At 42.4% G+C, this 26995-nt stretch overlaps 1 protein-coding gene and 1 pseudogene across 1 annotated transcript; both read right to left on the bottom strand.

Moving 5' to 3' along the window:
* Window positions 1-415: 415 nt before the first annotated feature.
* CITED2 (Cbp/p300 interacting transactivator with Glu/Asp rich carboxy-terminal domain 2) lies at window positions 416-2683 on the bottom strand. The gene is given in 3 exon segments (XM_077776073.1): window positions 416-1478; window positions 1481-2029; window positions 2496-2683. Coding segments are annotated over 2 exon segments (705 nt in total). The 5' UTR covers window positions 2022-2029; window positions 2496-2683; the 3' UTR covers window positions 416-1314.
* Window positions 2684-18375: 15692 nt separating this feature from the next.
* On the bottom strand, window positions 18376-18476 carry LOC144241610 (U6 spliceosomal RNA; annotated as a pseudogene).
* Between the last annotated feature and the right edge of the window lie 8519 nt (window positions 18477-26995).

Genomic DNA, 26995 nt, shown 5'->3' with positions numbered 1-26995 from the left:
AATCTCCCGGTATATTATCCTGATCTACATTTACATAGTTGAATCAGGTATGACTAGAAACACTTGGTTGCCCCCCCCACCCCATGAAAAAAATTTCTATTAATATTTAGTGTTACAAACCTCCCTAACTCTGGAGTACACTTGAATATGATGGCAATTAAGAAAAAAAATGCTCTTTGACAACTTTGCAGCTTCTGATTAAACCACACCAAGAGGCATGTTACAATGATAACAATGAAGTATTATGCCAATTATGTTAAATCCTGCTCTCCACTTAAGCTCATCATGACCTGTTTTTAGTGTCCTGTGATTTATCCTTTGGAATGCTTACTCTCATCAATAAAGTGTTCAACTTCAAGAGAGAAAAAGCCACCAAAAGGAGCAGCCACCCCCCAAATGACTTCTAGAAAACAAGTATTTCTTAACTTTTTATTGACATTGGCAAATTAAAATAGAATAAATTAACAAGTATTTTCTCAAAAAAATGTTTTGTACAAAAATACTGTCAAAATTTCCTAAAAAGCTTTCAACACAGTAGTATCTTTTCATGTACTGAATAGAACTATTAGCACAGTGTCAAAAATGTTGAAGACAGAAACAAAATAAAAATCTGTGAAATGTTTGCCACTGACGACATTCCACACCCTATTATTGTCTGTACATATGGGGGAGGGGACAGCCAACTTGAAAGTGAACAGTATGACTTTTCCTGATCCAGACGGTTTGGCCCACATCTGTTTAATCTTCCAGTTTAGCATATTTAAAAAATTAGTCTGTACTCAAATGCATAGTTAAAAAAACGAAGCGAGATGGCAGAGTTTGTGCAGTAATATCTGCCCTTCAAAGTTCATGCAACCAACTAATGCAATTTTTCCTTTCACTCGTCAATCTGAATGCAACTCAGTCATTTGAAACCATCTACAAAATCCACAAGATTAAGCAGTTTGCCAAGATTAATATCTAACAGTTGAGCACTGGAGAAAGTGAGGAAATAAGGAGTAAAAACAAACAACAAAAAAGACCAAGTTAGCTAGATATTTCAACTACATAAGGGAGGTGAATGTCAAGGCTACAAAACGAAACAAAAACAGAAAAAAAAAAAGTGGCAGCAATTTTTAAACCAATTTGTACAAGTTTATAGTTTACTTTGTTTCCAAGTTCTCAAACCTTTCAAGATCTGAAAAGCGAGATACTGTGTCTAAGGGAATGTTTTTTTTTGTGTTTCTTTTTTTGTTTCTTTTTTTTTGTTTTTGTTTTTTTTAATTCACACCGAAGTTGGGGGTTTGATTTCTTTTCGCCGGGGTTTCGATCAAGTCAACAGCTTACTCTGCTGGGCTGCTGTTTGCACACGAAGTCCGTCATAAAATCAAACTCGTTTTGCCCCAGCCAGAGTTCGGGCAGCTCCTTGATGCGGTCCAAACCCATTTCTATCACTAAGGACATAAGCACTTCCTCGTCGATGAAATCAGTGTCGAGGTGCCGCCGGAGCCGCCAGGGGTGCTGCTGCCGCCGGAGCCGCCGGGGGTGCTGCTGCCGCCGCTGTGCTTGGGGTTGCAATCTCGGAAGTGCTGGTTTGTCCCGTTCATCTGGTGGCCTGCAGCGGGGTGCAAATCCGGCATGTAGTGGTTGTGGGGGTAGGGATGATGGTTGAAATACTGGTTGTTGAGCTTCTGCAGCTGCATGCTGGCCGGCAGGGAGCCTCCCTGGCTGGCCACCGGGGGGCCCATGAACTGGGAGTTGTTGAACCTGGCCGCGGGGGCCAGCGCGCTCGGGGGGTGCCCTCCGTTCACAGTCCCCGGCCCCATCGCATGCCTGATGCCGCTCGTGGCATTCATGTTGCCCGCGCCGTAGTGTATGTGCTCGCCCATGAGGGCGTTGAAGGCGTGTTGGGGCTGCTGCTGCTGGTGGTGATGGGGGCTCGGGAACTGTCCCATGCCCATGCGATGGGCAGGGTGGTGGTGCAGCCCGTTGGTGCCGTCGGGGAAGCGCCCGTGGTTCATGGCCATCATATGGTCTGCCATTTCCAGTCCTGAAAGTGAAAAGGGCAGACGGTAAGACTCGCGCCACACGTGCCGCCCACCAAGGCGCACCCCACTTTTTCTTGCCTGTGTCCCCTAGGCTCCCCGGACGCACGTCGGCTGCGAACCACTAACTAACCCCAGGCTCCTACTAGCAGCCTGTGCACCCGGGGCTCGCCACGGCGGCGGACCTGCCACCCGCAACAGAGCTGGGCGCCGAACAAACAGCCCGCTCCCCTGCGATCGGGCGGGCGGACCCGTGCCCACACCCCCCTCTGCTCCCCGAAGTCGCCTAATAAAGGAAGTGCCCCGTAGCCGTGCCGCGAACTTCAGGCATTAAATCAGCCCTCCTCATCCTGTTGTTGCACATCCTGTTGTTATTCCCCAGCTCCGCCTCACGCTCTTCCTCCGGGCAAACCCAGCCCTCGGAGGACTGGGCTGGCAGGCGCCCCAGCCAGCTTCGCCCGCCGCGCTTACCTTCCGTCTTTGCGATTTCTGCTCCGAAGACCGAGGGCGGGATCGTCGGGTCCGGGACCGGCTCAGCAGCACATAGAGGGGGCCTTTCCGGGGTGCAGGGCGCTCGCGGTCGCGACGTCGGCGCAGAGCTCTTGCAGCAGCCGCCGGAGCAGAATCGGAGCCGTTCCCTTTTATGTCCCCTCCGCTGCCCTCACAGCTCGGTAAGACCGCCCGGCAGCTGCCAACAATGAGCTGTGTTTCTTAGGGCTTTGGCCACAGTTAATTTAAGGGATTCAGGAAGGGCGGAGCTAGAGCCTCCCGGGCGGGGCGGCGGCAAAACGCGGACACCGGAGCCCCGGGCACGCGGGACCGGGTAGCGGAGCCGCGTCCCCGCGGCCAGAGGCACGTGCGCAGAGGCTGCGGGCCCAGGCGCCGCCTCAGTGCCGCCGGACTCTGGTCTCCTCCCTGCCCACCAGCCCCCCGGCCAGCCTGGTCGCCCTCGGAGCGGGAAGAAAATGCCCCCTGCACTTCTAGCCCCGAAGTAGCGCCTGCCCCGAGAAGAGCGAGGAAAACGGAATGCACCCCTCGGGCCGGATCCCCCCTCCCGCAGCGCTCAGTCGGCTCACCTAGCGAGCTGGGCTGGCTGCCTTCTACGGGCAAAGGGGGTGCCCTGCATAGTGCCCTTCCTGCACAGTGCCCTTCTGCCACCCCGGCTTTGCAAACTCTCCGCCCCTCTCCCCCGGGCTGCGAAGAAAGGCTGTGTTTCCCCGAGTGGGGTTTTAAATACCCGGACAAATAATGCCCCTTCCCCGAGCACACTTTCCCGGGCTGTGCCTTTGTGTTTTGATAGGGACACTGGGTAAACCTGATCTAGTTATTCTGAGTGTAGATGCATTTTTTTTNCGGTCCGCGCTTTCGGGCCCACTCGCCGCTCCCGGGGTACGTGTGCTTCTGCTAAGTTTGCGTTTGCAGCTCTTGGTAGCTTTGGCATCCGAGCTGAGGCGTCTCTGCTCTGTAAACAAACTCAGCGATCCTCGTCCCCAGATCCACCTTTTTGCACATACACAGTTTCTTGCTTCTGCTGTTGCCCTTGATCCGGGAGGTGGGGGTGTGTGCAAACTTGCACAGCCTCCCTCCGGGCTCTGCCTGACGATTTGGGGTTGATTCAGAAGCGAACGGGTTTGTAATTAAGAAATTCGAGGGCTGAGTCAAGCTGCTGTTGCTGGAAAAGGAAAACAAATAGATAACATGGTAATCGCTTTGTAAATAAAGTCGTTCTGGAGGTGGGCACGTAGCTGCACGTCCCGTGTGGCACCGTGCGCACACACACTGCTGGGACTCTTCCTTTTCAGTGAAATTGTTCAGTGGGGCAATAGGCGATAATAATAACCTTGCTTCCCAGAACGCGGCACAAGTAGCCTGGTCGTCCATTTGGCTCATTGACTTGCAAATAAAAACCCTAACGCCGGTCTGGGCTACCACTCGGAGCTCTCTTGCTTTCTCACTTGGGGAAGCCGAGTTGTTTCCCCAACACCATGATGAGGCTGCTCCGAGCTTTTTATATTGCTCTTTATGTGGTAAAAGCGAGTTTAGCGCTCCGAATAAGGACTTCTGTTCAGAGTTGTTTCTTCATAACTCGATAGCCATTGAAGACTTCCTGCTGCGAAGAGCTAGTCCCCCGCCCTCCACCCCTCCTTTTCTCCCTTGCACACAAGACTTTTTTAGGCCCTATTTTTTGAGGACTGGAAATTCTGATACGTCTCCCCTTTCAGGAATTTGCAAAAATCCTGAGGATTGCGAGCGAATCCTCATTATGGGAATCTATTATCCCTCTGTCTTCCTCTAGTTAGATATATACATTTATATTTAATATATATTTAAATATATACATATTTAAACATTGTTACTGTGTTTTGCTCTGTCCTTTTCCAGGCTCTTCAGCATTTGTAACTGTGAGTGCAATGATATTTAAACCTCAAAAAGATTTACTTCTTGGAGACTTGTGCACAGAACACATTGCATTGTTGGTTGGAGTAATTCTTCTCCTGTCCACCCACCACTTTTACCTGTAGGTCATGGTCTTGCGGGTACAGAATCAGAGGCTGGGAAGAAACCTGAAAGTGCCACTCGCTATTAAAAAAGAAAAAAAAAAAAGGCTCCAAAATTCTGGTCAACCCCAGACTCAAAAATGGTCAGATAGATTGTTTACTTCCCTTCCTCAGGCTGCACTGTCTTGCGACACAAGGGTCAGCTCTTGAATGCCTAATCTAAATTCCTCTTGCAGCCATTAAGAAAAGGTGCAGCCCCATCCAGCTCTGGTGGTTCCACATACTGTTGGGAAATCTCTTCAAAGGTCACCTTCCCACCCCCACCCCTTAAAGGGAAAAAAATTGAGTTCTGGGACCAGCCGGTCAAAACGTGGCATGCTTTGTTCATTTATTCATCCATCCAGTGAGGGTGCCCTAAGCACCAGGCACTTTCTTAGCGCCTAGAGAAACGACGCGAATGGGCACTAGTGTTCAAAAGGAAGAGACGGACAAACGGGTTTGGGGCACGCTGTAGTAAATGCAGCAACAGCACAAGGGCTTCTGGAGGCACCCAGGAGGGACGCCTAACCTTGTTTCAGGGGCCGTGGGCTTGGGAAGGCTTCCCAGTGTAGGTGGGGACTAAATTGAGGCCCGAGGATGAGTAGAGGTTAGGCCACCCCAGGAAGGGACAGAGATGAGAAGGGCAAGGTTGGAGGGGTGAACTGGGGCTTGATCCTGTGCTCTTTGGTTCCCAAGCTGAGAAATTTGGGTTGCGTGCTGAAGACGAGGAGATGCAAGTGAAGGCTTGTGAATCAGTGAGGTGAGGCGTTTTTATTTCAGAGAGATCAGGACAGTACTGTGGAGAATGGATTGCGAAAGTAAGACCGGAAGCAGGGAGTCCATGTAGGGGCAGTTACAGTCCTCTGTCATCCAGGGGTATGCACAAGCCCATGGAGCCAAGGGTTTATCCTCTGAACCCAGGTAAGGACATGGTCTATGTGTGACCTTCACAGAGAGACGTGGCTTCCCAGCACTGCCGTAAGAAAGTACTACAGACTTTGTTTATGCCACTCAGGCTGAAAGAACAGGAATTTGTTGTCACGGTTCTGGAGGCTCGAAGTCCAAGATCAAGGTGTGGGCAGGGCTGGTTCTGAGGGCTGTGGCAGAGAAATCTATTCCCTGTGTCTCTCCTAGATTTGGTCATTTGTAGGCCATCTTCAGTGTTCCTTTGCTTCTCTGGGCATCACCCCATCTCTGCCTCTATCTCCAGCTGGTGTTGTCCTGTGTGCACAATTCTAAAATTTCCCCTTTTTTGAGGACACCCGTCAAATTGGTTTCGAGCCTATCCTAATGATCTCACTTTAACTTGATTATCTCTATAAAGATCCCATCTCCAAATAAGGTCACGTTTTGAAGTACTGAGGGTTAGGATTCTAGCATATCTGTTTTGGAGTGACGTAATTCCACCTATCCCAGTGGTGGAGAAACTGAGTAACACAAGACCCCTGCCCTTCTGGAAAAAAAGACACTGCCTGGATATCTTCCCAGTTATCCTGCTGGCCTGCACACTCATTTCTTCATGTTTCTGCTCAGACACGACCTCAGTGAGGTCTTCCTGACTATCCCACCCAAACAGCAATACCCTTGTTTGCCTTTTTCATTTTGCCTCTTGGCATTTTTCTCCACCTGATACGTTGCATATTGAATTTTTACTGTCTTCCCCTCCTGAGATTGGCAGCTCCAGGAGTGAAGACCTTGCCTGTTTGTTCCTTCAAACCAGTCCTGACATGGTTAGTCTTTTCCTGACCAGATGAATGAATGAATGAATGAATGAATGAATGAATGAATGAAATATAGCAGAGGTACAGAGGGAAACTAAATGAAGGATTTATGAAAGGGGCGCCTGGATGGTTGAGTGTCCGACTTCGGCTCAGGTCATGATCTCACAGTTTGTGAGTTTGAGCCCTGTGTCTGCTGACAGCTCAGAGCCTGGAGCCCACTTCAGGTTCTGTGTCAACCGCTCTCTCTGCTCCTCCCCCGCTCATGCTCTGTCTGTCTCTCTCTCCTTCAAAGATAAATAAACATTAAAAATTTTTATTTGAAGGATTTATGAGGAAGGAGGTCAGAGAAGATTTTCTGGAGAAGGTTACTTTCAAGGCTGGAGGTAGAAGAATCTAGTGGAAAGAACAGCAGAGCACCACTGTCTGCATGTGGCCTATCATGTACTTGAACAAGACTGTGATCTGTTTGGGAAGATAGCTCATCTGGGGGTCATTGACTGTTGAGTTATGGAGGTAGGTCCCTATCAGTGTGAGCTTTTCTGAGGTAAGCTTTGAGCTTCAGGAAACTGTTGAGGGAAGTCCCACTGAAGAACCCACCTTCAAAAAATGTATGGAAGAGTTTGTAGCTGTGGAGGTAGGGTGGGCTTGAGGCTAGGGGCTAGGGGCTAGGGTGGGGTCTAATACTAGGTTTTGTCCTTTGTATACGTGATTTCGCCTAATCTTTACCCTGACAAGAAAGGATTACTTTCGTCATTTCAGAAAGGAGGATTTTGCATCTCAGAGAGTAAAAAAACAAAAAACAAAATGAAACAAACAAACAAACAAAAAATGACCTCCTTCTCAGAGGGATTAGGGGGAAGGGAAGAGAAAGAAACAGACAGACACTGGTTGGGCCTTTTCTCCCCTCCCCCACCACCTAAGACTTTGACTCTAGGTCTTGGCTGATGAGAAAAGAGCTCATATTCCACCATCCATGTGGTCACCATAATCAGGCAGGAGCATCTGTCTGAACATGAGGTGTGACGACAGTCCCTATCTGCCCTTCTCCTCTTCCTCTCCTATTCTCCCTCATTTGTGAGGACTGTGATGGAGAATTCCGATATTTTACTGGTGTGTAGCATGATTTGGGGTAGGAGCTGTCACTGCACCCATTGTTCCTCGTACAGAAACTGTGGGCGGACGTTAGTGTCAGGGTAAGGACTCGTGGTGAATAAAGAGGTGGAATCTGTCTGTGCATTTCGGCAAGTTGAATAAATAATGTCTTCTGGGGGGCCTGGGGGGCTCAGGTGGTTAGATGTACGACTTCAGCTCAGGTCATGATCTCAGAGCTCGTGGGTTCGAGCCCCGCATTGGGCTCTGTGCTGACAGTTCAGAGCCTGAAATCTTCTTCGGATTCTGTGCCTCCCACTCTCTCTGCCCCCTTCCCTGCTCGTGCTTGCTCTCTCTCTCTCTTTTTCCTCTCTCTCTCTCAAAAATAAATAAATGTTAAAAAAATCTCTTCTATGTATTTGCTTATGTAAAAATGACACATTCATATTCGTTTTAACCTTGTGGATTTGGTTCTGTGTAATAAAATACAAATTCACTTGAAATCATCACTAAACTCATAATCGTTTTTTGTGTCTTCATGTATTTTCTCATTCGATAAAGATATAGTGATTCCCAGGGGGAGAGGGAGCAGGCAGTGAGATGTTTTATTAAAAAGGGATCTTTAAACTTGATGAAACTGATACAACTCACCTGAGAAGTTGGTTAAAATAAAGATTCCAGGACATTATCTCTGGAACTCGTGATTCAGTGGATTAGGAGTGGGGCCCGATGATCTGTGTGTTTTTAAAAAAGCTTCCAGGTAGTTCTGCTGTTTAGACAGGTTTGCAAACCACTGACCTTGTCGTCAGGTGTAGCATGAGTGTAGTTTACACTCACAGAATCCTGTCCCCTCGATTGGCATGCCTTCCCCTTGCCTCCCCTGATTGGAATCTTGCCCCTCTTTGAAGGCCCTGCTTAGGTGACATCTCCTGTCTGAAGCCTCAATCCCCAAGATGGAAAGAAATCTGGCTCCCTTGCTGCTCCTAGGACATTTTGCTCAGATCTTCCTTTATGACTTATTCTGGCTTGAGTTCTGGGTATCTGTGCTCTCTTGTGGCCTTCTCTGTGATGGCGGACATTCCCCGGTGAGCCCCAGGGGCTGCACAATGTGATGCATAGAGTAGCTTGTATGAGTCTGCTCAGGATACTGTAACCAAATACAACCACTGCGTGGTTTCAACGGTAAACATTTATTTTCTCACAGTTCTGGAGGCTGAAAGTCCACTATCAAGGTGTCAGCAGGTTTGGTTTCATCTGAGGCCTCTCTCTTTAGCTTGCAGGTGGTCACTTTCTGGCTGTGTCTTCACATATTCTTTCTCCTATTTGTCTCTGTGACGAAGCTCCAGCTGTGTTTCTGCATCAGATTCGATTAGGACCTACCCAAATAGCCTCATTTTAATTCAGTCGGTTCTTTGAAGACCTTATATCCAAATATAGTTATATTCTGAGATCCTGGGAAATAAGGCTGCAAGCTATGAATTTTATGAGACACAGTTCACCCAGAACACACCTCATGTGTAGATTCTTTTTAGGTAGTTGACATTTAGTAGTCTACAGCTTCAAAAAGAAACTAGGCAACATTCACATTGGTTAGGAAGTTGGATGAAGTATGTTGGAAGGCAGAAGATAACTTCAGTGACCATAACTAATTAGAGAAATGCTCCATTAAAAATGGAATTATATTCAATAGGAAACATTTCAAAGGACTCATGAGGACAATAACATGGGTATTAGATGGGCAATCAGTTGATCAAATATAACACAAAAGAACGAAAGGAAAGGAAAGAAAAGGAAAGGAAAAAAGAAAGAAAGAAGGGAAGAAAGCAAGGAAGGAAAGAAAAAAACGTGGGTCAAATTGAGCTATTAGTTGAATGGGAGGCAGCAGCAGAACGTCATTATTAAAAAGGAAACAACTTGGAGTGTGTTAGGAGTGAGAATATCTCCTGATAGAACTGGAAGTAATCCTTTTGCTATACTTGGCTCTTCTCAGAGATTGTGCTTGGTTTGTAACTTTACATTTTAATAAAGAATTACAGAAACTAAAGAAGGTTCATTAAAAAAAGAGGGGAAATATATTTTAAAGGGATGGGAAATGGGACTTATAATAGCTATTTAATCTGGAGAAGAAAAGCTGACAGGTGACTTAATACACATGTTCTCATGTACACACAGGGAAACTAATATGGAGGATCCTTTCCAGATGTTTTCCTTTTCCACTGAGACAAAGAAAAAAGGAAAGCATTTTTAAAAGAGAGCTTTAGATCTGTGGTTTTCAAATTGTGTTCTGCAGACCTCAAGTGTTCTCAGCTTCACTTTTACGTGCTTTATGTATTAAGGATTTCTTGTTTGAATTTGTTTGAAAACACTGTTCTGATATTAAACAGTTATGAAAATGAAAGTTTTGGCTAACACAAAAACCAGAGCATTTTAATTCTAGGTAGGACTTAAAAAAAAATCTTAGTCACCCCCACCCCCCCATTTTCTAAATGAGAAATCTGAGGTCCTGAAAGGTTAAGTGACTTGCCCGTAAAGGACTTCCTGAAACATCAGGATTTTAAAACACAAGAGCAGATTATCAGAGGAAACTAAGTCTTTATGAAGACTTCAGTGAAATAGGATAAGAGATGTGTTGAATGGCTTAGATCAGCATTTCCCAACTGGCCCCCTGTATGATAGGCGGGTGTGTTGTAAAAGGCACGGTATCTGTATCAATTTCTAGTTTTTAAAACATGGGAAATAAAATCATTTAAAGTAGTTTTGTAGTTCAAAATGGAAGTTTGAAAGTTTCTGTGTGTGCTGAACGAACCTACTGATCTGGGCACAGACATCCACATCTGACATGCAGGTACTTAACTCGGTTACCCTCTCACCAAATTCCCCTGGCAGAAGGGTGACTTTTACTGTTGTGCCACTTTGAGTTGCTTTAATTCTCATTCACGTAGGGATTCTTTTTTAAGATAGAAGAGAAATGGCCCTGAATAAAATAAATCAGTGAGAAATGTAGTTGTGATCATTATTCTGCCAATGACTTATGATTGTGTTCACGCCATGCAGAGGTTACCTTCATATAATGAAAATTCTGATGTGGCGCCAATGTGTTCTAGAACTCAGAAGTCAGAGCCAGAAAGAAGAAACAATTGGCCTTCTATTTATTAGAAACAAAGTTTCAACTGCCACATATAACAGTAGCGGAGGTGTGTTTGCAAATAAGCGCTTAAACTTCTCTTCAACTTAATCATTAATTACAAAGAAAACACACAAATTCTTTTTAAAAACTCCAGTTGGTTTTTAAGCACAAAATATAAGAACTACAAGCATCCAGAAATGAAAGTATGTTGTGTTAATTTCTGATGTCACTGTAGCTGTATTTCAATTTATATTTAAATATCCATTTAGTACCAAATCCGAAGAGAAGATATCATTGATTTTCAGTTTGTCAACAAGTGATGCTTTTCTTTAATAATTGATTCTAAAGAACTTATGAATTGAAGTCCACGATGTAAGAAAGAAAGATTTTGCTTTTTATATTTCTGTGTAATAAATATTGTTAAAGACAGGCTTAAAATAAATTCCACAAAATGTACTTCAATAATATATTTATTTAAGTCATAATATTTCCTGTGAACTGTCTTCTTTTTATGCACCATACAAAACATTTTTAAATAACTAAAAAATGCTTAAAAGACTCATGGGGCACCTGGATGGCTCAGTAGTTAAGCGTCCAACTCTTAGTTTCAGCTCAGATCATGATCCTAGGGTTCGGTTCATGAGTTCCGGCCCCGCATGGAATCCTTGCTTGGGATTCTCTCTCCCTCTCTCTCTCTGCCCCTCCCCCCCTTCTCGCTCTCTCTTTCTCAAAGTAAATAAATAAAGCTTTTAAAAAATGCCTAGGTGCCTCATGAAATAATAAGAAAAGGGACCTCACAGGACAGAAATATTGAAAAAATACTAGTTTAAAACGGTATTTTCTCAAAAATAATATACGGACCTTTTTCAAGAGAAAAGCATTGCTAAAGCCTTAAATGCTACTTATATTATTTTCATTATACTTCTTAAGTATGTGAAACTAGAAAACACTATGGTACATACTTGTGTTTGTAGCTTCTATACAATCGTAATACTGGAAGGCATATATATGCTAACCAAAAAATAAAACTAAAGAGTCAATAAAAATTAAAATCAACAGCATTTAGTGGAAGATTTTGTCAAAATTAAGTCATCCCTTGCAGTACAAATCCAGCAACAAGAATTATAGCATATTTTTTTTCTACAAAGTTTGACCACTGATGCCCAAACATGCCGTGCAATGGGGAAATTCTCTATTTGAATCATGGCAAAAACTTGTATAGAGCACATCATGACTTCACTTAGTTTTCACATTGTATGAACATGTCACTTATGGAATTAAAAAAATGAAATCACTTCAACTCTTTTCTTTCTAGGGTTTTAAGGAATATGGCCTGACACCACCACAGTTGTATTCCTAAATCCAAATTTGAAAGATGGTCATTTTGATGATGCACAATAAGAATGTAATAATTTTTTAAAAATTACTGATAAAATGAAAACATAAATTAAAGAGTTCTTGAGGAGAAAAAGAGGATCCCCCCAAATGCTTTAAGTAGTATGAAGGATTCATGAACTCTAGATGAATAAAAACTGGTTTGGTGGTGGTAGGGTGCCTGGGTGGCTCGGTTGGTTAAGCAACTGGCTTCGGTTCAGGTCATGATCTTGCAGTTTGTGAGTTTGAGTCCTGAGTCCGGCTCTGTATTGACAGCTCAGGGCCTGAAGCCTGTTTCAGATTCTGTGTCACCTTCTCTCTCTGCCCCTCCTCTGCTCACACTCTGTCTCTCAAAAATAAATAAACATTGAAAAAAACACTGCCTTGGGGGATCCAGCTTTAATATCAAAAATACTTTGGGTCATATGATGATTGATTATAATAATTTGGATCAGTGGTTGAGGCAGGGGAGGGAATGGAGAGTTTAAACTACTGAGCAGTCTGAATGTTAGCCATTTTCTTTTAAAACTACAGATTTCTTTGAGAAACAACAAGTGTTGGTGAGGATGTGGAGAAAAAGGAACCCTGTGCACTGTTGGTGGGAATGTAAATTGGGGCATTCGCCGTGGAAGACAACATGGAGGTTTCTCAAAATAATTAAAAATAGAATTACCATATGATTCTGTAATAACACTAGTGAGGATGGACCTAGAGAGTATAATGTTGAGCAAAATAAGCCAGTGAGAGAAAGACAAATACTGTACCATTTCATTCATATGTGGAATTTAAAAAACAAAGCAAATGAACAAAAGGGGAAAGAAAAGAGAGAGAGACAATCCAAAACACAGACTCTAAACTGTAGAAAACAAATTTATGGTTACAGGAGGTGGGTGGGGGGATAGATGAAATAGGTGAAAGGGATTAAGAGTATGCATATCGCCGGGCGCCTGGGTGGCTTAGTCGGTTAAGCGTCCGACTTTCGCTTAGGTCATGATCTCGCGGTTCGTGGGTTCGAGCCCCGCGTCGGGCTCTGTGCTGACTGCCAGCTCAGAGCCTGGAGCCTGTTTCAGTCTGTGACTCCCTCTCTCTCTGACCCTCCCCTGCTCACGCTGTCTCTCTCTCTCTCTCTCTCCTAGAAATAAATAAAACATTAAAAAATTAAAAAAAAAAAGAGTATGCTTATCGCAATGAACACTAAATAGTGTATGGAATTATTGAATTACTGTACTATACACCCAAAGCTAATATAATACTATACATTAACTACACTGGAATTTAAAAAAAATACAGATTTCTTTCTTATATCGAATAAATACATGATCCCAAAGTTGTCTCTGAGTTCAATCTTCCTTTATTTGTTGATTCATTAGTTCCTTCTTCCATTCATTTAAATGCATGTGTAATAACTAAATAAGAATGATTTTTATTATGGTGTCAGTTATTTCTACTTTAAACGGTATGTTCAGAGTGCTTACAGGTACTTCAGTTCAGTTCTTTAAATATTTTAAATAATCTTGTTTACACCATTTGTTTGTAGTGAGCAAGGGATTCCAAGCTAATCTGATGTGCAGCGTAGGTTCTGGAATCAGTGTGTAGGGTCACCAGAGGAACACCCTCAGAACTTGGAGAAGATTATCTTCTGGAAGTGAAATAGAGGAGCACAAACATGTATGAGAGAAAATCAACATCTTGAGCAGGAAAGGCCCAGCTTCTTAGACCTGCTGGGTTCCCTGAGAGTTCATAGCCATAAGAGTTCCAGGCACTAGAAGGGCATACTCCTGTTGTAAATTAATACACTGCCCTTCATAATCTCTAATGGTCAGATGAGTTTGGGAGCCAGTACAGGTCTGGATGGATGGACCAGCCAAACCAAAGACTAGGTCTTGATCTCTGGTGTCATCAACAAAGGAAAGACATAGATGCCGTGACCGATCCTTAGGCCTTGCCCCTGGTATCTCTGAGCTACAACTATATAATGGGTCTGTTGAAATGGAAATTCTGAATCATCAGAATCCTCCTTACTGATCTCTTGTAATGCTTTACCATTTTATGAGGCCTTACTCTGATTTTGCTCTAGACAGTTTAGGCCCTCCACTTTTGCCCCTATTGTGTATAATGCCTTGTGATTTTCACAATGTGGAGTTACACATTTGTTTTGTGCCTCTTTCACTACTGTCCCCATGAAGGCATGGACCATACTACTATCTTATCTCAGTGTTACAACATTGTAGTCCCAGTGCAAAAGCAGTATCTGATGCAGAGGGGGGTGATCCTGAAGCTAAAAATTCTAATTCTTTTCCCCCTTACACTTAAGCACTTGAAATTAATTAATTTTTTTAAGTTTTTTTTTTTTGCTTTTACATTTATTTATTTTGGAGAGCCAGAGAGAAACAGATTATGAGCAGGGGAGGGACAGAGAGAGAGGGAGACACAGAATCTGAAGCAGGCTCCAGGCTCTGAGCTAGCTGTCAGCACAGAGCCCGACGCAGGGCTCGAACCCACGAATTGTGAGATCATGACCTGAGCCGAAGTCAGACACTCAACCGACTGAGCCACCCAAGCACCCCATTAAGCAATTGAAGTTTAATTTAAAACCTCCTTTTTAAAAAAAATTGAAATTGTTTTTCAGTTGCCTAGTTGGCTACTCTGTGGACCCTCTAAAAGTTTCCTCCATAATTGCCATCTATGCTAAATAATTTAGAAGGTTCTTTATAAAATTATTATTTGCATTTCAAATTTTTTTTTACCACCTACTCAAGATTCCAAATCTTCCTCCGAATTTAAGCTCCTCTGTAGGCCACCTTTCTTGTAATTTTTATTGGCCTTGCAGAACTTTCATAAGATATCATCAGCGGGAAGAGAATTCTGAGCAAGAATCTGTTCTCTGCTTGGAAATACGGGATTCTCATCCTGTTTCTTTCTACACTTCAGAGGATTTTACAAAAGCAGCTCCCGCAGAAGATGAACCTATGTGCAGCATGTGCTCGTATTCCCATATTGTCTGGTGCAGTAGAGGTTGCACATGATGCCTTCTATGAAATATTAATTTAGATATAAGTCCCAGAGCATCATAACACCAACAAGTAGCGCTTTCCATGGTCTTTTTTGTTTAACAAGAAGCCTCCTAGAAAAGGTTGTAGAAGAAACCAATGCAGACATCAGGAAAGAAGTCCAGAGTTCATGAGGCTGGATGAGCTCTGCTATTTGAGATCTGAGGCAATTAGATAAAAGCTGCAAAACTGGAACCCACAAAGTGAGCTCAGCCAGCCAGCTCTCACAGAGAGAACAGCTTTCCTATATGCCACCCCCTTCCTCACACTTCCACCACCACAATTTCCACCAGCCTGGGAGCCATGACTGATTTTTCTTTGTGTCCTAATCTCTGGCACAGTGGGAATTCAGAACAAGCTTTTTGTGACACCCAAACCTAGTCCCTTCTCACTCTACTTGGCTGATAGAGGTACTTTAGTTCAGGTGAGGAGAGATTTTGATGAGTAAGACTATTTTCAGGAAGTAAAAATGGTTTCACTAACAGGTCAGAAATTGTCTTATTTGTTCAAATATAGATCTAAAATTCATATATATGTTTGGATATATATTACTTTGGTAAACAGCTAACTGTTTGGCTTAATAAAACTCGTAAGGAGGGGTCCTTTGCAGTTACTAATTATGCTTTGATGCTATGGAGGTTCACTAAGGTTGGGATCTGTGCTCTGATCTGTTCTCTGATAGTCAGGCTGGTTCTCTGTTGGCTGCCTTCTTTTCCACTAAGAGCATACAACTGAATCATAATGGTAGTGACTCGACTTGATGTAGCTGTGCTTTGTTTTTTGTCTTTTATTTTATTTTGAGAGACAGACAGAGAGCGAGTGGGGGAGGGGCAGAGAGAGAGGAAGACACAGAAAGTGATGCAGGCTCCAGGCTCTGAGCTGTCAGCACAGAGCCCGACGCCGGGCTCAAACCCACAGACTGTGAGATTGTGACCTGAGCTGAAGTCAGATGCTCAACTGACTGAGCCACCCAGGTGCCCCATGTAGCTATGCTTCTAAAACTGAAAGAGCCTAGGCAGCTAGAGCCAGAAAGTTTTCAGTTTTCTTTAAATGTGTCAAGTTGCCAACAGTATCAAAAATATTTACCCAAGGTCCATCGGTGGATGAATGGGTAAAGAAGATATGATATATATATATATACACACACATTGGAAGGGTGTTGGACCATAAAAAAGAAGGAGATCTTGCCATTTGTGACAACATGGATGGACCTTGAGGGCATTATGCTAAGTGAAAAATGACAGAATGAGAAAGGAAAATACTGTTTGATCGCACTTATATGTGGAATCTGAACAAAACAAAACTCAAAGCAAAGACTCCAAACTTGGTAGATAGAGAGAACAGATCGGTGGTTGCCAGGAGCAAGGTATGGGGGGTGGAGGGTGGGTGAAATAGGTGAAGGTGGTCGAAAGGTACAAACTTCTAGTAACAAAATAAATATGTCCTGGGGTTATGTACAGCATGGTGACTGTGGTTAATGATACTATATAGTATACTTAAAAGTTGCTAAACAAATAAATCTTAAAAATTCTCATCACAAGAAGAAAATTGTGTGTGGTTATGGATGTTAACCAGACTTGCTATGGTGGCCATTTGGCAATGTATACATATATCAGATCATTACGGTGCACACCTGAAACTAATGTCACGTTATATGTCAATTATATCTCAATTAAAAAAATAACCCTTTTGACTAGTTTATCTAGTTTGGGCACAAAGTGTGACTATAAAATCATGGGAAAGATTTCACAAGCCACATGCAGAAATGTGCTTGATTCTTGCTGCACTTTGAATGCTGATAATGGAGGGTTTTTTTTTTTTAAAGTTTGTTTTTGAGAGAGAGAGGATGAGCGGAGTAGGGCAGATAGTGGGGAACAGAGGATCTCAAGTGGGTTCTGTGCTGACCACAGAGAGCCTAGTGCGAAGTTCAAACTCACAAATTGTGAGATCATGACCTGATCCTAAATCAAGAGCTGGATGCTTAACCAACTGAGCCACCCAGGCGCCCTGATAATGAAGCTTTTGAAGTAAACTCATAAGGATCATGGAATCATAGGAAGTTACAGATGAAAGGACCCATAAAGACCATCTAGTCCAATCCGTTTCGTTTAGAGATTATAAAAATTCAGACTAAAGGAGGTGAAATGACTTGCCCACAAAGACAGAGGGGCTCAAGAGCCAGAAGGAGGTGCACAAGATTGTATGAACTATCTTGTGAAATTCATGCCCTGTTGCATATGCCTCACTGACAAACCGCAAGGGAACAACTGGTACCAGAAAAAACTACATGTGGCTGCACACTTCCCTCCCATATGGATTGCCATCCCGAGACTGCCAGTATTCTCAGCTCTCTGGAATCTCAGGCAAGCCCAATCGCTATCAGAACTTGGCCAGGTCATACGTGTAAATCATGCTGGTGGCCAAGAGTGTCCTCAGAGGCAGATGAAAGGTCAGGGACCTCTGATTATACAAAGGTGTAAAATCAGTTCACTGATAACATCTTGATATTCTGCTTTCAGGTTATTTGATGAGAACTATTTACAATAGACAGAAACACTGGTTTGGAGAGTCGGGGGAGGGGGGACGGGGAGTGTCAAACATGTTGCTCATGGTGGAAATCAAGGTCTGTAACTAGGGCTGACCTAAGTTACAGACCTGAAGAAGTTAGACAACATGAAGTCTAATGACTGGAGCACCTGGCAGTAAGGTTATAGTTCTAAGTCAGGTGAAGACTGCTCAGTAGGCCAACAGAATCTGAAAAAGAAAAGTGTGCCTAGCATGGATCACATTGACAAGTTAACCAAGCATTTGTTTTAACTCAATTGTGTCCCTTCATCAGTGCTGGAGAGACCACTTGGTCACTGTTCTTTCCAAACTCCCCTGTTTATTACAAAGTTCTTTTAATTTTCAGAATATACAGTGGGTAAGGCACCACTGGAATTTTCCAAGATCAGACGAGATCGGGTGTGTTCAGGGTGGTATGGCTGTAGACTGGAATTTTGAAGTGTAAGTAGACAATGAAAGCGAGTGAAACTAGGAAGGACTACACATAATGTGTGAGATTAGTTATCTAGAGAAATAACTCAAGCGATTGTCTCTTCACATTTGGCTGCGGAGAACAGGAATCACCCATATCTGGTCAATGCTGACCAGGTTCTGGGTCTCAGGGAGGCACTCTTAGGACAATGAAACCACTTTGGAAAAACCAAAGAGTAACAGAAGTGATTAGAATCAACTATGCAACCTGAAGTCTAATGAGCTGTCTGAAGAAAGAGGTGTTCACTCAAGGTCGGCATGACATCTAGATGAAACGGAATCCAAAGAGTAAGAATTTAGCTGTGCCTATGCGCCCTGGAACAAAAAAGCCCAAATCTTGGTACCTTGAGAAGGGTCCTCTACTGTGTGGGAAGGTTTTCTCAGTGGCTCTGCCACAGTATCTGTCAACTCTTTCCCATGATCATTCTTCTCCCTGTGCGTGTCATCCTTGCGCAGGGGCCATGCTAATCTTCTCTGTATCGTTCCAATTTTAGTATATGTGCTGCTGAAGCGAGCACTCTTCTCCCCGTGCGGATTCTATGTCTACCAATGAAATTTCTGATACATATTTCAACTTTTAATAACTAGAAGAAAATATAAAGGATGTTGTTAAGATTGTAGGGTAGGGGAAAACTTGAGCAACATACAGAAAACATAAATTATACAGGAAAGAATCAATAACTTTGATTATGTTAAACTTTAAGCTTCTGAATGACAAATGAGTTAATAACGTTAAAAAGATAAACAGCGGACAGTGGGATGGAATATGACTCTAGACCAAAGTTAAGTTTTGCAAACCAAGGGTTGCGTTTTATTGTTTCTCCAAATCCGGAAAGACTGTTCCAAGATTCTTTGGCCTTTCATCACTTTTTTCTCAGAGTTGAGGAGAGGATAATAATCAGCATTATCCTGAATGGAAAGGAAGGGAAATACTCATTCTTCTTCTACTTTTTACTTTCCACTTTCCAGCTTTGAATGAAAGAACAGCTTTCAAAAGATACAGTAAGACAGAGCAAGAATAAAACAGTGAAAGATAAACATCAAAGGAGGAAGAACAATGGATAATGATATCAGTAAACCCTGGGGGAAGCAAATTTTCTCAGGGCTTCCTGGTAGCCAAGGCGAGGGAGAAATATGTTGTGTTACATGAGTTTCATGTCAAATATGGAAAGGACTACCAGTTCATTAGGAAAGATATACTTTTGTTTTGTTGTTACTCTTATCTCTGAAAGGAACTTACCCTGTAAGTTATCCTAAAAGAAATATCAAATGACACAGTGAGAAAATACTAGAGAATATGTTTTAGTTGCTATTCAACATGGCACAATAACTTCTGATATATTGATCAAAGAAATCCTTTAATAACTTTCTTCCATGATATTATTCAGAATATTTCTCTCCTATTTTTGTAGTAAGGGCTTCTTTACTCTTGTCCTGGCACATCTTAGATTGAAAATTCCCCTGCAGAAAGACCATGTTGGCTCCTTCTACCTTGCATAAAACACACACACACACACACACACTATATGTATATATAAACATATATATCACACAAACATATATATCACACACACATATCTATATGTATAACACATAAAGGATTTTTCCATGGGAACTACATTTTCATAATGGTTTATACTTTAAAGAATCCACTATCAATATTTACACTGGAAACGGCAATCATGCAAGACATCTGAATTTTACTCCTTAAACCATATCTCTTTTTATCTGATCTATGACCCACTGATGTTTATTTCTGTCCTTAATAAAATTCCTGTTTATACTTTCAGATTGAGCCATTCATCAATATTTCTCTCTCTATCTTGTTTCTCGTTTCACATGTCAAACATCGAAACTTTCTACAGAGTGCTTGCTTTTGGACTTGAATAATCTGTTTCTTATTTTTCACATTTATTTGAATCATCATGACTATTTTTCCTTTTAGGGGCAGCTCCTCAGTTGTATTTCTTCACATACTTTCTTTGAGGACAGCTCCTGCATCCATGGATCTTGCCTACCCCCGACAACTATGCAGGGGTATAACTTCTTTTTTTCCTTTTGCATTAGAGTAATTTTTACTGAAGTTTGCTGGAAGGCCAAGGGAGAGATTNCGGGCGCCCCCATTTACAGTTGATTTCTAATCAATTTTGTACGATTGTGATGAAGGCAACTGATGTAAACACATTAGTGAAGAGTAAACTTATAGGAAAATTAACTTTCTATTGTAAAAAAAAAAGTTTTATGGAAAATACAAAAAGACGTTAAAATAAAAGAGGGATGCCTGGGTGGCTCCGTCAGGTAAGAGTTTGACTCTTGGATTCAGCTCAAGTTATGATATAATGGTTCAAGTCCCACATCGNAAAATTAACTTTCTATTGTAAAAAAAAAAGTTTTATGGAAAATACAAAAAGACGTTAAAATAAAAGAGGGATGCCTGGGTGGCTCCGTCAGGTAAGAGTTTCTCTTGGATTCAGCTCAAGTTATGATATAATGGTTCAAATCCCACATCGGGTTCTGCCCTAACAGTGTGGAGCCTGCTTGGGATTCTCTCTCTCCCTCTCTCTCTCTCTCTGCCTCTCCCCTGTTCTCTTTCCCTCTCAAAATAAGTAAATTTAAATTTTTTTTAACGTTTTATTTACTTTTAAGAGAAAGAGAGACAGCGTGGGCAGGGGAGGGTCAGAGACAGAGGGAGACACAGAACCTGAAGACAGTCTCCAGGCTCTGAGCTGGCTGTCAGCACAGAGCCTGACGCGGGGCTCGAACCCACGAACCGTGAGATCATGACCCGAGCTGAAGTCGGGTGCTTAAGCGACTGAGCCACGTAGGCACCCCTCAAAATAAGTAAATTTAAAAGAGAAACAAAAATTGCCATTTTCCTAAAGTTGATACTGCCGGGGTTTTTTCTTTCACTACTTTTCAGGAGCTTCCAAAGACTCTAGAGGAGACTGGAGTGAAAATTACACGACTGTCTCCAGCAGCGTGCTTGCAGCACCATGTACCTTGAACTTGCATTTGATTGGAATTGTCCTGTGGGCTGCTTCTAACTCCCTGAGATGCAGGCAGCTGCCTTTATAAATGCCAGTAAGTTGGGTCCAACACTAAATAATCACGTCTGGGTGGTCTTCAGTACGGGGAAAAAGCTGTTTGTTAACAGGCTGTGACGAAACCATTTGGGTAAAACATACTAACTTCAAATACGGCACTTTGCTTTCAGCTCTTGGGGACCCTTCCTTCTCTCGAATAGTCTCTCATTTCTCCACCCCCTTGCCTGAGAACTTTTATTTAAAGCTGTTTGTAGTATGTTTTTCTGTCTCCTCAAGAGACTCTTAACGATAGAGAACAAATTAAGGGTTGACAAAATGAGGTGGGTGAGAGATGGGCTAGATGGGTGATGGGCATTGAGGAAGGCACTTGTGATGAGCACTGGGTGTTATATGTAAGTGATTAATCACCGAATTCTACTGTATTTGGAATATATGCTGAATGCACTTTATGTTAATTCAATACAAGTTAACTTAAAAAAACAAAGCTGTGTGGCTTTCCCTTTCTAAGTATCTATTCAGTAAATTATTTTTATGGTACACCTTTTTAGAGGAATGGGAAAGCTGGTGGTAGAGTTATATTTCTGGTGGACTGTATCCCTTCGGCACCATTTCCTCAAGATTCCCTAGCTTTGGTGGTCTCCTTTTCCTGGCTTACACTTCTTCAGCTCCCCATCTCCCCTGTCGGCTTTGCGTTAGCTCGAAGTCGGAGATTTCTGGCACAAGGCAGTTTACAATATGTACTCTTCTTAAAGCCCAGCTGCTGGGGGGTGGAGACCAAGCTGTGAAGACCCTGCTCTGCTGGTGTTCTTGCCTGGCTTGAAGAATTGTCTTCCACGGATCCCCAAGTGGGGACTGGGAGAGGGAAACGAGTTTTCAAGATGCTTGTGCATATCAAATACGACTTCCTAGAGGCCCCTTCTAAGCTTCTTCTGCATTTCAAAGAGGGTTTATTTATCCCATTAGTTAAGTCATCACATTTAAGGCAAAGAAGCTTTTTACAGGTGTGGAACTCTTTAGAAAGGACTTACTATACATTCCCCAGTGTTGAGTTGCCAGCAAAGTTCTCACATTGGTTGCTATGCTAATTCAAAAGATGCTTTGTTGCTCTAAGGAGGAAAACAAACACTTCAGGAAGAAAAGTTCTCACAGAATATTGTAGACCTAGTGTGAATGAATGAAACCAATATTTTTCTTTCCTTGGCTGATTCAACTTGGCAATCACAGTTATAACCATTATCACGTAGTAATACCAAGTGCCACTGGTGTCATTGCAAAAATCTGGTTGGCCGTATATCTTCAGTTTCCCATTTCTTTCTTCTTTTTCTTAAAAAAATTTAATGTTTTATTTTTTATTTTTGAGAGAGAGAGGGAGACAGAGTGCAAGTGGGGGAGGGGCAGAGAGAGAAAGAGGGAGACGCTGAATCCAAAGCAGGCTCTGCGTTCTATNTTCTTTCTTCTTTTTCTTAAAAAAATTTAATGTTTTATTTTTTATTTTTGAGAGAGAGAGGGAGACAGAGTGCAAGTGGGGGAGGGGCAGAGAGAGAGAGAGGGAGACGCTGAATCCAAAGCAGGCTCTACGTTCTACGTTCTGAGCTGTCAGCATGGAGCCTGACACGGGGCTTGAACTCATAAGCAGTGACATCATGACCTGCGCCAAAGTCAGATGCTTAACTGATTGAGTCACCCAGGCACCCCCAGTCTCCCATTTCTTAAATCCATCCCACACACTATAGCTAAAGTGATCTTTTTTTCCTTTTTTTCTTTTATTTTAATGATTATTTATTTTTGAGAGAGAGAGAGACAGAGTAAGCTCTAGAGAGGAAGAGAGAGGACACACCAAGTCTGAAAAAGGCTCCAGGCTCTGAGTTGTCAGCACAGAGCCCAATGTGGGGCTCGAACTCACAAACTGTGAGATCATGACCTGAGCCGAAGTTGGATACGTAACTGACTGAGTCACCCAGGTGCCCCTCAAGTGAACTTTTTAAGCCATATCATGTCACTTCTTGCTTTGCACTTAAAATTCTTCAAGGACCCACAGAAGGTAATACTACCCTTTTAGTATGGCAGAGAAATCAGGCACCGGCTCCTGCCATCTTGCCATCCATCTTCCTTCTCTTGCTGTCAGTACACTTATCAATAGCAACTGCATAAGCACTAATGTGCAGCATTGTACACGTAAGCACACTTTACCAGGGACCAAGTGTAGAGTTAGATGTTTTATAGTGCACTTTGATCTCCTTAATGATTCCAAGAAGTAGGTGTCCCTGTTTCACAGATGGGAAAACAGAGGCTTAGAGGGGTTAAGTCACTTGTGTGAAGTCATCAGCTTCTAAGTGGTGGAGCCCAGATCCCTCCCTAGGTGGTCTGATGTTTCCGTCTCTGGGTTTAACCACGACACCACACTGCCTCTCCAGCTGAGTTGCTAGTTGTTTCTGTACGTCCCATTCATTCTTTTTCATGGTTTATGCCTTCCTATGTTCTGTTCCCACTTGCTGGAAAGTCCTATCCCATTTGTTCGCCTAGCTGGCTTCTCTACTGTAAAGTCTCTGCTCAGTTGTTAACTTCTCTGGAAAACTTCCAAGACTCCCCAAGGCAGTGTTAAGAATCAATGCCTTGTGGGGCACCTGGGTGGCTTAGTCGGTTAAGCGTCCGACTTTCTCTTAGGTCATGATCTCGCGGTTCGTGGGTTCGAGCCCCGCGTTGGGCTCTGTGCTGACAGCCAGCTCAGAGCCTGGAGCCTGTTTCAGAGTCTGTGACTCCCTCTCTCTCTGACTCTCCCCTGCTCACGCTGTCTCTCTCTCTCTCTCTCCTAGAAATAAATACATTAAAAAATTTAAAAAAAAAAATAAAGAATCAATGCCTTTGCAGCAATAGTGCTGAATTAGTGTGTGCAGCCCAGCTCTTGTTAAGTTGTATTGGGTTTGTACATCTCTATCTCTCTGACTAGACTGTGAGCTTTTTGTGGGCAAGGAATTTTGTCTTTGTATCCTCAGTGTCTACTTCAGAACCTAATATGTGACCAATTGTGCTCCATAAATTCTTGTCAAATGGAATGTAGGAATGAATGGAGAAGAGTTAGGGGAGTTTAATGCATACAAGGTTTGCTTACTCTTAATCACCCTGTGAAAGTCTGTTCACTGATGGGAAAGATCCCTGTCAAAGGTTTCTATGTCCCGCAGGTCCTTGAAGATTGAAATGGACATCTCGAGCTATTTTCAGTATTTCAAAAAAACTAGCAGAAATCGTTACATTAAGCTGAGAAAAATCCCTAGAGACTAAAAAATAAAATTTCAAGCTCTTTTGCTTTTGGCCAAAATCATATCAATTTGGTATGGTGACCGAGATTTTGTTTTATTGATCAGAAACTTTGATTGGCAAGAAATGCTATGTGTGATTAATAAAACAATATGAAGATAAGTTAACCGTTAATTAAATACTGCTAATTTGTGGAAGAAATTTCTCAAAGATTGGAATCATTCATGGGGAAAACACCTAATAAAAGTTATCTTTTGTGGTACAAATATTGGAAAGTCTCTGCTTTCGTTAATGGATTCAGGTAGCCCACAACTTTCTTATCTGCACAGTCTCCGTTTCAGAAAGCTGAGGAAATTATCTTCTTATTAGGCAAGTATGGCTTCTCTGGTGAACATTTTTTTTAACCTTTCCATTGACAATTGGATGTGAGAGTAATCTGGTTTCTTTATATGGCACCTGCTGATCATTAGATATAATGTAACTTATTGAGTTGAATTTATGTTCGGTTAAAAAATTTCACTGTAACCATCTTCCAAAATAAAAGAAAGAAAAATAAAAGATAAGAGAGCAAAGGAGACAAATGAGTTTTTCTCTCTTTCTTGTGGCTTCTGGCCAGTCTATTTTGGTTATGAAAACAGCCAGCAGGCTACTTTATTGAAATAAAAACCCAAATTCCCAAGTTGCCAGATTTTTCACTGACGTGGTCTAGAATACACCATTATTATAAATGATTTCATCCCTGCCAGTGAAGGCAAAAGTTCCTTCATTAGTAGTTCTGGCTCAGTCACAAACCTTTCCATGGGCTCATTTGGTCTTATGATTTATTATAAAATTTATAGTGTGTAAACATTGCCATAACCTTTGGAGTAGTAAACTCCTCAAATCTTTTGTAACATCTCCTCAGTCCCTTATACTGTTTGGCTGACACATCTTCCTAGGACTGTAAATATTCTTCTGTTTCTTGCTTACTATCATTCATAGATAAGGCTACTGTTTTCTACATTTCTGGACTCCCAAAGTCATAGTAATCAACCTTCACAGAAGATAGCAGTCAGGCTTTGAAATTTCCAGCATCGAATTCCATTCCACCCGAAGTGCAGCCCTATCTATCTCCTAGCCCTGGTATGCCCTCCAAGAGAAGATGGAGTTTTTGATTCCAAAGGCACATTGGATCCCATCAGTTCCCTGATTAAAAATCTTTGATAGCTCCTCATTGCTGACATTTTCCAGTCCAAATTTCTTGATGTGGTGTTCAAAGACCCCTGGCAATTTGTCTTCAAGGCTAACTTTTTAGTTTCAGTTGCCACCAGAGCCACTAAGGTCCTTTCCTTTCCAACCACCTTGGATACTCACCTTTCTGCAACATGGCAGGACCTTTTTTTTTTTACCTAGAATGGTCTTGTATTCCTGTCCAATTTCTATTCATCCTCCAAAGCTCTGCTCAAATGTTGTCACTTGTGGGGATGTTCACTCATTCTCACAGTCCATTATCTTTTGATTTGTATTATAATAAGTCCTTTCTGTGTCTGCCTCTTCCATTCCCATGAGCTATTTGATGGCAGGGGTCAGGTATTATTTATATTTAGATCTCAAGGGCCAATCACAAGGAAGACCATAAAACACAATCAATTTGGGACATTTTTGAGAGCGCAAGGGGACACTGTTAATAATAACCTTGAGGTCATAGGTATAATCTGGGTTTACCTGGGCAATACAGGATATATTTTCACCCCACCAATCACTTCAAGCCTTTTAATGTCCCTGCCTTCCTTTACTTCCTTTCCAGTTTTTTCTCTACCCAGTCTCCTTCCCTGCCACCCACACAATACAGATGCCTCATTCCAGCCTTCCTTCTACTTCCATGATGGTTTCGGCCATTGCTGTCCTTCTGTCATGCCTACCTGGAAAATTTCTCCTCACCTTTCAGGATTTTCTTATGCATAATCTTCAGAGAAGCTTCTCCCAACTCTCCCCAGATTGGATCAGGAGATCATTCTGGGATGATTGCCAGCAATAGGCATACACTGCTTTGTAGTATACCAGTTTGTTTGCTTATTTTCTTGCCTTGCATGGCAAGGGTAAGCTGGAGCTCTGTGAGGCAATGAATGCATCCTATTCATCTCTGATGTCCAGTCACTCTGTGCTATTGTAATAAATGTCACTTGGATTAAGTATAACTTTGGAATGGCCATAGCTTTTAGGTGGAAAATTCACGAAATTTTTTGTAACACCCCCCTTTACTATTTATTTAACATACATCTCCAAGTTTGAAATTGCATTTACACGCTAATAAATGTGACCCTACTGTTTGTTGAAATTAATACATCTGATACTAAATACCAAATTATGATTTTATTTGAAATATAACCGATCTTTGGGTCTTCGGGTCACCAATTTTTAATAGCTCTTGGACCTAAAATCTTCCAACTAGCATTCTGGCTTTGAAAAATTTTGAGGGGATGTCCAGGATTAATCTTTTTTTGAAGAACATCAGTTGCATATGAAATATCTTGGGAACTTGGGGGAAAATTCTGTGTTCGTATGTGACTCAATTAGAAAACAAAGCAAAATTTCTTCTTACCTCATAATTATTCTATATCCTCTTGGCTCAATTTCAGCCAGTCTTCCTAAATCCTCTCTACTTGAAGGGGGATGGACACAGGAATGATCTCTTTTCCATCAGAAGAACTTATGAATCACATCCATATACATGTTTCCTGGGAAAAGTCCTCCCAACC

Source organism: Crocuta crocuta, unplaced genomic scaffold, assembly GCF_008692635.1.
Source record: "Crocuta crocuta isolate KB4526 unplaced genomic scaffold, BGI_CrCroc_1.0 scaffold25, whole genome shotgun sequence".
Taxonomy (NCBI): Eukaryota; Metazoa; Chordata; class Mammalia; order Carnivora; family Hyaenidae; genus Crocuta; species Crocuta crocuta.
Note: the sequence above shows the minus strand (reverse complement) of the source record. Positions and strands in the feature narration are given on the sequence as shown.